This window comes from Tetrao urogallus (genome assembly GCF_951394365.1).
Source record: "Tetrao urogallus genome assembly, chromosome: 2".
NCBI classification, from domain to species: domain Eukaryota; kingdom Metazoa; phylum Chordata; class Aves; order Galliformes; family Phasianidae; genus Tetrao; species Tetrao urogallus.
In genome coordinates, this window is record NC_136814.1 from 48,481,690 (window position 1) to 48,495,760 (window position 14,071).

General features: G+C 36.8%; 1 protein-coding gene across 1 annotated transcript in view; it reads right to left on the reverse strand.

The window, feature by feature from the left end:
• Positions 1–14,071, reverse strand: part of LOC306958740 (nesprin-1-like) — a gene marked incomplete at both ends in the record, with an annotated part of 192,381 nt that overhangs the window by 54,732 nt on the left and 123,578 nt on the right. Inside the window, 6 exons of the mRNA XM_079550331.1 lie at positions 3,086–3,226; positions 4,269–4,463; positions 6,381–6,383; positions 9,026–9,169; positions 10,106–10,288; positions 11,731–11,853. Coding sequence (XP_079406457.1) covers positions 3,086–3,226; positions 4,269–4,463; positions 6,381–6,383; positions 9,026–9,169; positions 10,106–10,288; positions 11,731–11,853 — 789 coding nt within the window. The remainder of the gene's footprint in view (positions 1–3,085; positions 3,227–4,268; positions 4,464–6,380; positions 6,384–9,025; positions 9,170–10,105; positions 10,289–11,730; positions 11,854–14,071) is intronic.

Genomic DNA, 14,071 nt, shown 5'->3' on the forward strand with positions numbered 1-14,071 from the left:
GTGACCTTTGCAAGTCATGGCTGCATCACCGCAGGCAACTCCTCTACTGGTTTACAGTTACTGTACAGTTCCCACCTAGTCTTCTCTAGAGACAAAAAGCCAACCAAGCTGTGCTTCTGGGACAGCATGTAGAATAAGTGGCTGAAAGGGAAAAATAAAACCCCTTTACCTATCTTTTCAACTACTTTTTGGAGTGTATAACATGACTGTTTTCATAAAGGTTTTTATGCTGATGGCATGAATCCAAATTTTCTCACACACAGTTGATTTGGTCTCCCCCAGAAAAGCCACAAATCTCATCCTTCTTTCATGAAAATTAGTCAATGTACAGTATTCAAGCTTCTTGGTTAGGATGCAGGGGCAAAGGATGCATGCAGATTTCAAAAGATATTTAACAAGGGCTGGTGCAAACTAGGTGAGTTTTCATAATGGGAGGAGGAAGAATGATCAAGTAGTCTCTGTACAAGGAAAAATGAAGATATTTAACAGGTGACCCAATGCTGAAGACTTAAATCACAGGACCAGCTGTAGACTCCAAGGCTTTGTGCCAAGAACATCATATTTTTCAGTTTGATTGCTCTACATCACATATCTGGAAAACAAGCTTTTTAAGATGTGCTAAGTTTTAATCGATTTTATCTTGGGTAAGTGTGAGAAATGTTAGCCCCAACAGATTCTCCTTCAGTATTGTAGCAGAGATGAAGGGCCTGATATTACTATGCATTAGAATAATTAGAATGTACTGCATCAAAGGACTGTTGCCTATTGCTGAAACACTCTACAGCATGAAATCCTCACCTTTTTAAAAGTTTAGGCTTTTTCTTTTCAGTTGTTCTCTCCAGTTGTTTTAGAGAAGTGTCAGTATAAACATAACAACCCAGGCAACTGTTACTTTACAACAGTGACAATCTATCACTTTCTTGTATTACATGCTTTTGTTTTACTTTGATTCCATACATAGAATCAATATTCTCAATATTTGGTGCTTGTTTTGTATTTTTGTGGTTTGTTAGCAATGCAAAAGTAATGCATAATTATTTAAATTCAGAAAACCTACATTTTATCCTTAGGAGGTAATGGAGATACTAGAAAACTTTGGTGGAAGATTGTAAAAGATTGTGAGGGATTAAATTAGAACAGTCTTAAAAACTCACTTCCCTCCACTCCAAGGAAAACAAAATAAACAAAACATTTTATAAGGGCTCTATATTTTTCCCCCAAAATTAAACAAATGAAATTCTTTACTTTCCAGAGCTCCTCTTTACATATTTTTATGGCAATTTACAGGTAATATTCCTGTGAGAAATTATTTCACTTACTACTGTCAAAAATTTTTCCAAATTAGTTTTGCAGAGGTTATATTTACTGAATATTTCTTAATTTATATTTAAGCTTCCAATTCACTCTCCTCTACAATTATTATTATTACTACAAATGCTTCTTTTTATTATTATTTTATAAGCCTTCTTTCATGAGGTCTCCCTAATCATCCATTATGATCAGCACTGACTGTTTCATAGTTTCTTTTTCTTTAATCTCACATGCATGGTAACCTAACTATTCTGTAAGTAAACCACAGCATTTTGGAACGTTCTTCCTCAGGTTGCCTAGTAAATGAAGTTTGTTTCATCATTAACCACACTGAAGAAATCTTCATCTCTAAGTTTTTGTTGTTGTTGTTGTTGTTTTTTATTATTATTACTATAACATCAGAAAATTTCTCTTTTCCGAAGATCTTCTACGTGAATTTCTGCCCATGTAAATCACAGGTCTTAAAACTTGTGTTTCAGTGTCAGGCCATGATACAACATATTTTCAGTGGATTTTCCTTATTATTTGAGTTACTGAAGTTTTTCATTTGCTTTATTTCATTTTCACATAAATGTAATGCACTGAGAATGGATTTGTTTACTGGGAAGTACGCTGCTTCTGGCTGTTTAACTCTCACTGATTAATACTGTCTTGATATTTTCTTGGTATGGAAATATATAGCTGCCTTTCTACTGTAAGTAAACATCACTGGGAAATTTCTGACTATCTGAAGTAACAGAAAAAGCCTTCTGATGCATCATTTAACATTTTTTATTATGTCTTTGAAGAATGGCACCTTTATTTCTATCTTCCCTTAAAATTCTTTTTTATACCAATTAATGAAAATGAATCAGTTAAATTTAGCAGCTTTTAAAGTACCATATATATGTAATGGAAATTAATGTAGGGAATTATTGGGCAATTTGCTCAAACTTTTCTCACCCTATTCAGCAATGCAGAACTATACTACTGTACCGTTAAAGTCTGCAGGAGTCAATTTTGGAACCAGCCATAGATGCAAGAAACAAGCAACCACAATACTTTAAACATTTTGAATTGAGTGAGCCAGTAACTGTTCCTAATTTATAAACTTCAGCTTATTATTATATGTGTTCTTTCATGTGCATGGTACTCAGTGTTCTGGTTCATCACTCCCATTTCAATTGATGCTGATGTACACTTGTTCCTAGTAGAAGCGTCAGAGTCCTTCATTTTAGTATAAAATGCAATTTAAGTGATTTCACTCATCTTTCTCATTACTACTTAAAATAGGCTGTCACTGAAATTATGGAATGAACAATACACGAAAAGAATACGTGAAAGTTAATACTTGAAATGGTATTAAGTGGAAAGCACCAAAGCTACAATGACTGTGGTACTATAAAATAGATGAAAATGAACATGATGAAATGTTTTATTGTTGAAAATTCAATGTTTCTCAAGATGCAAGATTCCATTGTGTACTGCTATGATCATATAAAATAAAGTAAAAATAGAAAATAGTAGTGACATAGAAGAGATTGGTAAATTTAATGTAGATTTATTTAAAAAACAGAGAATAGCTGTTATGGTGAGCTTACATATTTTAAATTCAGAAGTCAATATTTGAATAAATTTTGAGCTAGAACCTGAAGGTTCAGTTAAGTTAGATATAAGGAACTGAGGCTCAGTCTCTATAGTTAAATATTCTTTCATGGGATTAAATAAACTTCCACAGAATGGAACCATGCATATCTCTGACATAAAAGCTGAACGAATGCAAAAAGAGAGGTACCTGGTTAACAGAAGCATCTGTATTAGCCACAGGTGAGGGAGAGCGACAGGCAGGTGGAGAGGAGATCTCACTGTTGGTTCCCTCCTCCCCAGACTCCTCAGTGACAGGGGAGAGGAGCGTGTGACAGCGACCAGCAGTCATCTGCCACAGGAAAAGCAAACCCCAGAGCACAGGAAGAAAATTGGTTACCTCATTTTAGGTTTACTTAGACTGAGATCAAAGCAAGAAAAATAACATACATTTGGAATTAACTCTATGGTATTTAGTCATCACTTGTGCTCTTAACATTTGCCAGGTAAAATTGTGGTGAATCCATGGTTTTATTTACTTGTTGTACTTTAGTATGAACATGCTCTCCTGTAACCTGATGAATTTAAAAGGAAATGTATAGCCAGCAGCTTAATAATAACAAGTTAAGGTTTGTCTAGATGTCTTCTAATACAGTCTTGTTAATGGGATGCATATGGAAATATTATGGAGAGCTATAAAATAAAGCAGTATTGGTCTCAGTACCCAGGCCTGGTTAGAACAACAAGAATTAGACTTAAAATATAAAAAACATATAATCCAATAGTAACTTGTGCTTTCTTCTTTCCTAGTGCTGTTATACAGTGATAAACCCTGAAATCTGCACTCAATTTTCACTTAGGCCAAACCCTCAGTGACATCAGCAATACGTTTGTAATGAGACCCAACAAGAAACAGAGAAAACAGTTTAATTCAAGCATGGGGCCTATGCAATACCCACCTAGTTTTTATTTCCACACACTTGCATAAGAATACAGCAGCATACTGTTGAGTACCACATCAACATTTTAATAAAGGAGTATTAAAAATACACTCTGTAAAATACACACACTGCAGCATGTTATGAAATAATGTTTTTTCTGCCTTTATCTTTTTCCTGCAACTCAGTAGTTTATCAGTGTTTGTTCTCACATGCTGACAGTGAAGAAAAAGTAATATATTTGCATCTTATTACAACTACCACTGGTACTTCAATGAGTCTCAAAAACCCATATAATGCAAAATACAGAAAGAGGAAGCTGAAGTTTGCCACAGCTCAGCCATTTCAAAAGCAAAATACAGATGTGAACTGTGACAACTTGCTACACAGAAGTGTTGCAATCATGCAAAGACAAATTGCTAGGACAAACAGCACTGAGACCAATTCCTTCCTTACCATAACCACTGAGGGATGTGCAGGGTGTGCCGGGAGAAGGTCTGAATCCAGCTCCTCCATTCCTTCAGAAAGCCCCTCCACTTCTGTCACTGTCAGAAGCATAGTGGCATGTTTCGCTTTCATTGTTAGCATCTTGCACTTTGAATTCAAAGAAGCAATTTGCTCCTGGTATCCTTTGATCTTCTGCGCCAGCTCCTGAGGAAACATTTTATCCCTTATGCAGAAGCAGCCAATACAGACTACAGGACTAGCAGCATTTCAGCTTCTGTGGAGCTTCCCTTCCTAGCCCAGCCAATAAAATCATAGCACTGCCTCTCAGAAACCCTGCATAAGCAGCAGCACTATCTGAAAAGCAGGATGTTGATTGTGGAGGGAACAAGTCAGGCTGCATCTCACTGCACAGCTAAAGCACAAAGCAGAGAGCTTAGAAGTGAAACCGGAAAAGTACTGTGAAACCCTCTGTGTGATCACTGCAGAAGTGAAGGACACCTCATACTTGCATCCAGCCTGAATTGGGCACAAATTCTGTATGCTTCATTTTACAGAAAAGGGGGAATATCTACCCCTTGTTCTTTTCTACTTTTTTTGAAATCTGTTTGTGTTTATCTAATGGAGATGAAGCTTTTCCACATATTGCATGCCTTGAAAATGAGGTCATACGGGAACCAGAATTGTAAAATTGCATCGTTCAGCTCTCAGCAGAAAGAACAAATAGTTGAAACAATAACTCACAGAGCTTAACAAGATCAAATGTAATATGAACAGTAAGTCAGATAATAAGATAAAATGCAGACTGAATTATTTATGCTAGTGTTCAAATATATTTTATTTTATTTTGGTTTTGCTTATGTCTTTGGAGTTAAAAACTTTAAAAAACATTGCTGAATCTTGCTTAAAGTGAGATTTTAAAATATTATTTATCCTGGCTATTAAATGGTCAATCTAGTGCTGAAATACCATCACAATAAGTTTACTCAGAGAAGAGATATGGAAATGAATGGCTTGTATTATCTCATGCCCTGTATTGCTGCCTAGTTCAGTGTCTGATTTCAAGGAATTAAACGCATTTATTTCAAAAAATAAATAGCAATAGCTACATAGAATCTATGATTCTATTGTATGATTCAGTGACTTTTCACATTAATGCTAAAGCTATTTGTCCTGCCTCCCTGGAGACTTAATAATTTGATAGAATTTTTATTTGTAAGGTAAAATACACATTTCTTTATGCTTGTCTGTTAATTTAGCCTGCTTTAAAATTTTTACCCAATTAAAGCTTTGAAGGAAAAATAGCAACGGAAGTTGCAAGATCTATCATAATAATAAATGCATAATATAAGCTGAAATATGAAATGTAAGCTAATATAAGCTTTAACAATCAATTCATAAATATCTTAAGAAAAAGAAAAAGAAAAAGAAAAAGAAAAAGAAAAAGAAAAAGAAAAAGAAAAAGAAAAAGAAAAAGAAAAAGAAAAAGAAAAAGAAAAAGAAAAAGAAAAAGAAAAAGAAAAAGAAAAAGAAAAAGAAAAAGAAAAAGAAAAAGAAAAAGAAAAAGAAAAAGAAAAAGAAAAAGAAAAAGAAAAAGAAAAAGAAAAAGAAAAAGAAAAAGAAAAAGAAAAAAAGAAAAGACCACCACTTCAGGCAAGTAGAACAGAAAGATTATTCTGGTTATGGAACATCTTCAGTAAATCATCTCCTCAGAGTCACAGTGCAGAACTATCCCAGTGAAAAATGCACTATTAGAAAGTAGATGCACTGCAAAGAATGCTGATGATGCTTTCTGTCTGGGAATCAATGCTACCTGGTCACTGCCATGTCAGCAACAAGAGGAGCTCCTTTGGAGTTTCACAGTTCACAGCTGGAGACTAAGCAAAGCATAAAGCAGACAACTAGATCAGTTGAAAGAGAAACTGCAATCAAATCAAGCCATAGCTTTTAAATCTAGCAGCTGGAGTACAGTTATCTGCTCTGTTTGGCAAGTACTAGTCATTCACTAATGTTCAATGAATGACACATCTCAGGGACACACAAGTGGGAAATATATTATAATTCAAAATATTCAATACAATAACATATCACATTAATGTCTAATATGCTGAGCATCTAACATACCTTCTACAATTGAATAAAAGGAAAAAATAAAAGATGCAAAGATGTGATTGTAAAAAATATAAAGTAACCTACATAGGCAATTTTTTGTATGGTAATGTATATCCATTAAAGTCAAAAGTATTCACGGAATCACAGAATGGCTAGGGTTGGAAGGGACCTCAAGAATCATGAATCTCCAACTCCTCTGCCACATGCAGGGCCACCAACCTTTCCATTTTACACTAGACCAGGCTGCCCAGGACCCCATCCAATCTGGCCTTGAACACCTCCAGGGACAGGGCACCCACAGCCTCTCTGGGCAGCCTGTTCCAGCACCTCACCACTCTCTGTAAAGAACTTCCCCCTAACATCCGACCTAAATCTTCCCTCCCTCAGCTTAAAACCATTTCTCCTTGTCCTGCTGCTGTCTACCCTTTCAAAGAGCTGAATCCCCTCCTGTTTGCAGGCTCCCTTTAGGTATTGACAGGCTGCAATGAGGTCACTCCGCAGCCTTCTTTTCTCCAGGCTGAACAAGTCCAGCTCCCTCAGCCTGTCTTTGTAGGGGGAGGTGCTCCAGGTCCCTGATCATCTTTGTGGCTCTCCTCTGGACCCTCTTCAACAGCTCCCTGTCTTGCTTGTACTGGGGGCTCCAGACCTGGACACAGTACTCCAGATGGGGCCTCAGAAGAGCAGAGAAAAGGGGGACAATCACCTCCCTGTCCCTGCTGGCCACCCCTCTTCTGATGGAACCCAGGACACCATTTGCTTTCTGAGCTGCAAGAGCACACTGCTGGCTCATGTTCAGCTTTTCATCCATCAGGACTCCAGGTGTTTCTCTGCAGGGCTGCTCTCAAGGACTGCTCCTTCCAGTCTGTATGGATGCCCAGGATTCCTCTGGCCCAAGTGCAAATCCTTGCACTTTGCTGTGTTGAACCTCATCAGGTTCACCCGGGCCCACCTTTCTAGCCTGTAGAGGTCCCTTTGAATGGCATCCCTTCCATCAACCGTGTCAACCACACCGCTCAGCTTGGTGTCGTCACCAAACTTACTGAGGGTGCACTCAATTCCATCATCAATGTCACTGATGAAGATGTTAAAGAGCACCAGTCCCAAGACAGACTCCGGGGGATGCTGCTCATTACCAGCCTCCACCTGGATATAGAACCATTGATGACCACCCTCTGTTTGGGGCCTTTCAACCAATTTCTTATCCATCGAGTGGTCCACCCAGCAAATCTGTTGTAGGCAATGCAACACAAACCCACACCCCTCCAATTTGGAGATAAGGATGTGGTGGAGAACCATGTCAAAGGACTTGCTCAAGTCCAGGTAAATGACATTGGTCACCTTTACCTTGTCCACCAATGCCATCACTCCATCATAGAAAGCCACCAGATTGGTTAAGCACAAGTATGGAGATACTTATCCATATTCTTTTCTGAAATTCTGATGAAACTGGGTATAGTAAGCTTAGTTACAGAGTTTAACTGCTGTTACATAAATACACAACAGTATAAGCTTTCTAGACAACTGTGTATGTTCCATTAACTTCCATCCTCCTATTTTCATCCTAAACATGGGTCCTACAAATATCCCTTTACGTTTTTGCTCATGCAGGCTTCAACAGGGAATCTCATAACTAAAATCTTCTTAAAACAATAAGACAAATAACAGGCACCTAGACAGACCTTCCCTTTAAAGTCATGTAACAACACACAATCCCTTTCTGTGACAGTGCGCTTTCCCACAACTACTTAGCAGACAAAATATTTTAAAAAATCCATATCTTAGTCTCTTAAAAATCTTACAAGTGTGAAACCTTTCCCTCTCTCTTTCCATTTCTTTTATTTTTTTATTTTTATTTTTAAGGGAAAACCACTCTGCATTTATAGTAAGCTACTTCTATAAGAACTTATAAAATAAGAATTTATAATAGAAAATGAGCAATACGTACAACATTAGGCTACATTACATAATACTACAAGGAGGTTTTAATTAAAAGGTAAAGAAATTGTGCCATCTGCTGTCAAAAGTGATATACAGATATATTTGTCTCATTTTCCATCCATAGAAATAAACAAAAGGTAGGAGCAAGGAAGTGGGGTTGAGAAGCCCCTATGACAGCACAGCAGTGAAGGCTCCATGGAGGCTGTTTTTGACTCATTTGAGCACTTAAGATCAATAAGTTTGAAGACAGAATTAGTAACTACACGGGACAAAACTCCCCCCAAGCAACTAGCTAAGAAGCCTTTGGAGTGTCTCTTGCACAGTATTCCACCAGATTTACTTGTGTTTGCTGTGATTCGGGTACCTTGGTGTCTTTGTTAATGGGATGGAAATAAGTTATCGCTAATTTGGTAGCAATCAACTGACTAAATGTTCAGTAGCATTAACAGGGAGTGCTCCTCAGTCAAGTACATATGGTAACTGCCTCTTAATTACATAATGCTTTAGTGCCTGGAGATAAGGATACATTTAACTGAATAAACAAATGAATACTCCAGACTGTACTAACAGCATGACTTTCCTATTGAGTATTAGTTTACCTGTTCGGAGAGCCTTTAAGCATGCCTGAAAAACTACTCAGCTATCTAATTAAACTTACTTATGAAAAGTACTGGGGCCAGTGAGTTGCCAATGAGCGCATGTTGTTATGGCTTTCCTACCTCATGACGTGAAATCTGGTTCTGGAGTTCCTGGATGTTGCTGGTTGCTACTGGCTTGTCTTGGATCTCACGATGGGCACTCTCTATCATTTGCTGTAAATGTTTCATCTCTTGCTCGTATTGCTCATACTGAACCACAGCTTCCTAGAGAGGGGAAAAAAGATTTGAGCGTCTACACACACACAAAAAAGGATTTATTTATGCCAAGCATGACTAATCTCCCTTCTGAAGTGAAGCAAACTTACACATAAAAGGCACATCTGGATAAGTACAGCAGGAATCAAGTCAGGAAAACATCAGTCCACTAAGATATATGGTAAACTGCAGTGAATTCAACTGTTTAATGTAACTGTTTCCAGAAAATAGTTTAGATGCATTATTTTTTAAGATATTCAATACTGGGTTGAATCTTCAGATTCAATATCTGCAAATATCTGCACTAAGAATACACACTAACAGATAGCACTGCCTGGTCACCTAGTCTGACAGTTTTGCTATAGCACTTCTTCACATAAGGCCTTCTTGCATGAAGTGAAAGATTACATGAATTACTTAGATTTCACAGAATCGCAGAAAATACAGCCAGGAGAAGATTCTGAAGATGGATTCAGACCATTATCGTATCAGTGTGGTGTAGATTCTTTCCACCATAGACTCACTAGAAGCTCATCTTCTGATGAAACAGGGTATGGTAAATACAAGGAAATCGGGTTTTAATTGATTGTGTCATTTCATACCAAAATACGTAAAAATATTTTCAAAGTACATTATAATAAACTTTCTTTCCTGCTAGCTGGTGATAGAAAAATACATTGCAAACTCATGTAGAAAGATTCAAGATAGAGCGCAATAAAGGCTTCTGATCACTGTGGATACTTAAGCATAAGGAAGATTATGGTGTCAAATATACATTTTAAAAACACGGAGTCAGATTGACTGAAACAGAGTGTGGAATATCTTAATGATATGACACGGGAAAAAAAGGAACGGACAGAGATATGAAAGCCTTTGTTTTCACTGAAATTTGTAAGGCACTTTTCAAGTTACTCTGAATAATACACAGGACAAAATTATGCTTACCTGCATGATGTTGCACTGCTGGATGGCAGTGTGCTGCAAGCGGCTGGCCTCCTCCTGGAGCTGGAGTGCACTGTGACATATTGGCAGGCTGGTGACCACCTCTTCAGGAATCCTCAGAGCACTTTGACAGACTTGGACTGCATGAACCTTTGGCTTCAGTGATTCCATTTCAGACAAGAGATGCTAGAAAAAGTCAGTTCCACAAATAAGATACTTATGCAGAACACCCATCTGATGCAGCAAACAACAAATGATGAATTCACAGGCTGAAACAATGCAAAATTATTTTATTTATTTATAATTAAATACAATCAAGGTACATTTTGGAATTATTCATATATAAGATTCTTTTAAAATACTAATAAAATATTAAATATTAATAAATCAAAAGGCCTAAATAATAGGCATAAAGGTAAATAATGAAATAGAATATTCAATCCTATTTCAGGGTGTCTATGCACAATAATATTTCTGTTAACATATTTGAAAAATAACTATACAAATTCCACAAATCTGTATAGGAGTAATATACAGAGGAGATTTAGATTAGATGTCAGGGGAAGTTTTTCACTGAGAGAGTGATGAGGCACTGGTACAGCCTGCCCATAGAAGTTGTGGATGTCCTGCTATTCTGTGATTCTATGCATGATCTTCAGAGAGAGCACAACAGGCTTGAGAGGTGGGTCCATGTGAACCTCGTGAAGTTCAACAATGTCAAGTATAAGGTTTTGAAACTGTGTTGGGTCAATCCAAAGCATGAATGCAGGTGGGGCAATAAATGGATTGAGAGCAGATCTGAGGATAAGGGCTTGGTGGTTCTGATGAATGAAGAACTAAACACAAGCCAGCAGTGCGTGCTTGCAGACTAGAAAGCCAACTGCATCCTAGGCTGCACCAAAAGATGTGTGACCTGCAGGCTAAGGGATAAGAATTTCCCTTCTACTCAGCTCTTGTGAGATCCTAAATGGAGTACTGCATTCAGCTTCCAGAAAAAGAAAGACATGGACATATCAGAGTACACGCAGAGAAGGGTCAAAAAGGTGATCAAACGGCCAGAGCACCGATCCTATGAAGACAGGCTGAAAGAGCTGGACTTGTTCAGCCAGAAGAGAAAGCTTCTCTATGTAAGGGAAGACCTTACAGCAGCTTTCCAGTACTTAAGGTAGCCTACAGCAGAGATGGGAAGGGACTCTTTACAAGGTGGTAGGACAAAGGGTTTTAAACTGAAAGAGGGTAGGTTTAGATCAGACAGTAGGAAGAAATTATTCATTATGGGGATGGTGAAGCGACAGGACAGGTCGCACAGAGAAACTGTGGATGTCTCATTCCCTAGAAGTGTATGATGAAAGGTTGATGGGACTTTGAGCAATATGATCTGGTGGAAGGTGTCCCTTCCAATGGCAGGGAGACTGGAACTAGATGATGTTTAAGGTCCCTCATTCTATGATTTGAAAATCATTCTATGATTCCATTCCTTATTCATTTGGCTGTAATCTGGGGATAGAATATGAAACAATTACCCACAAAAAGAAGCACCAACACCATAAACAGTCTTACCAACATTCAGTATTCTTCGTGCAACCTCGTGCTACTAAAGAGCTAATTTTGAGACCCTGCACTTTTACCTGTCTGTGAGACAGTTGCTCTTTCAAGCTCAAACGTCCAAGCTCTGGAGAGGTCAGGATGGCTTGGGCTTGCTCCAGAGCAGCCTGCAAGGCTCTCAGCTCAACTTCAAACTTCTTCATGTCCTGTAACAACAACAAATTTGTGAATGATTTCATGAATCTGAAGAAAAAAAAAAGTCACTATAAATATACATCTGTCTGGATTTTATAGTTGTGTTCCTTATTACCTTGTCAAATCTAAGTCATAATTTTGAAAAGGAAAACTGTTGCAAGTATTATGAGAGTGTGGAAAAATAGGTTTCACAGCAAGAGCTACTATTTCAAGTACTTCATCTTTCAAACTCAGTAAGTATGTCACAAAGCTGATTTCAAAGAGTCATAATCCTAAAAAGGAGATCAAGATGTCCTCTAGTCCCCTTCCCAAAATAAGACAGAACAGGACAGAATTGGGCTATCTTTTCAGACCTTTTCATTCTTTAAAACACTGGCAGCAGTGTCTGTGTCTCTATCTTCCAGTGATCCAGTACTGTTATTCTGTAGATTTCTTTCTACAATGCTTTGACATGAAGCAATCTACTACTGCGATTTCTGTCCTCTACTTATTAACAACAGATAGGAACAAATAATTTTTAACCTCTCTGAATACTTCATGTGTCGTATTTCTCTTTCAGTGCATTTTTTCTTGCAAATTTATATTTGTCTCACTATCATTACTGTACTCTGTACATGTGCAAAACTAGACATAGTTGAAACCATGCTCGTGATTGATAGGTAGAAAAGAACCACTTCACATGTCCTGACAATTATATTCTTTTTTTATTCTTTTTTTTTTTTTTTTTTTTTTTTTTCATACTGACTGGATTATTTTACAAAAACATTCACTTATTTTTCTATGATCTACATTATTAAATTCAAGATCTTTCTACAGGGTACCTGTAGCCAGAAATCCCTCATTCAGATACACAAATAATTTTTTCTTCCTATCTAAAGGTAATAATTTGCTTTATCCCTGTTGAATGGGAGCCTAAATTTTTTCAGGTATCCCATGTACATTTGGTGTTATCTAATCAAATTCAAAGTTATGGTCTCTAAAACACCATCCAACTTATTAATAAAAATATTAACTACTAGCAGCCCAAAGGAGAACCTGAAAGATACTACTTCACGTATCCCATCTTTAGGGGTGGGAACCATTGATAATTACAAACCAGGAAAATTTCTAAATATCTTTACACCTACTTGATACATTTTCAACTACGTAAGCTTATCAACTTCTAATAACAACATCTTGTGAAACATTATTAAAATCAAGATATATGACACATTGTATATTTATCTATGTCTACTACCTTTATGTTAAATGTGATTCTTTTAATATGATTTTCTTTCTTTGCAAATCTATGTTGACTTCTACTCATTTCATATTTTCATGTAACAGCTTACACATATTCAATTATTCTGATATTTCTCTAAGAACTGAAGTTAGTAAGTTTCATTCTACTCTTCTTATTTGTGTGCTTACTCAATGGGAAAAAAAAAAACCTTCAGCCCAGAGGAAGGAGGTGATAGTTTTGTTAGAAAGCATTGATCTCCCCAAGCAACCACTAGTACTGAGACCCCACTTCCTAAGATGTGAGTGAACACTGTTTGCTGATGAAATTAGAGAAAAAATTTAATTCTAAAAATCCTCTACGTTCTCTCTTTTTGCTTCCACACAGCTTTATTTTTTTTTCTTTCCATTTAATTGAACTGCTTCTTATATCAACCTCATCTTTTCTTTTTCCATCTTTATCCTTCTGAGGGTGGGGAATGAGAGAACGGAGTGGTGGACCTTAGCTGTTGATCTGTTCTTAAATCACTACAGTGCTATATTCTATAAAATACTGTGAAATAAGGAAAAAAAAAAATCAGTATTAGTTGTGATCATCCTAATTATTGATGATATTCTCAGCAGCCAGTAGGTATTATTTTCCTATTTAGTTGTGTTGAACTGCATCAGTCAACAGCAAAAGGAATCCTAAAAATATACTATACTAAAAAAAAAAAAAAAAAAAAAAAAAAAACCTAAATTATTTTGTCAATTAAAAACAACAACAACAAAAAAAAAAAAAGTAAAATTTAACACCCAAAAGGAAAGAGTAAATAGAAAACTCTTCTCTGCTTTTCTCTGTATCTTGCACCTGTCTATAATGCCCTCATACATGACACATGTAGAACACATATTTACATTAACAACAAACAGATATGGAAGAGTCCCAAAGAAATATCAAGGACACAGAAAAGCATGTTATTGCATTTTCTTAGAGCCATAGGTCTCACAATATAGAGTTCCTCTCAGGTT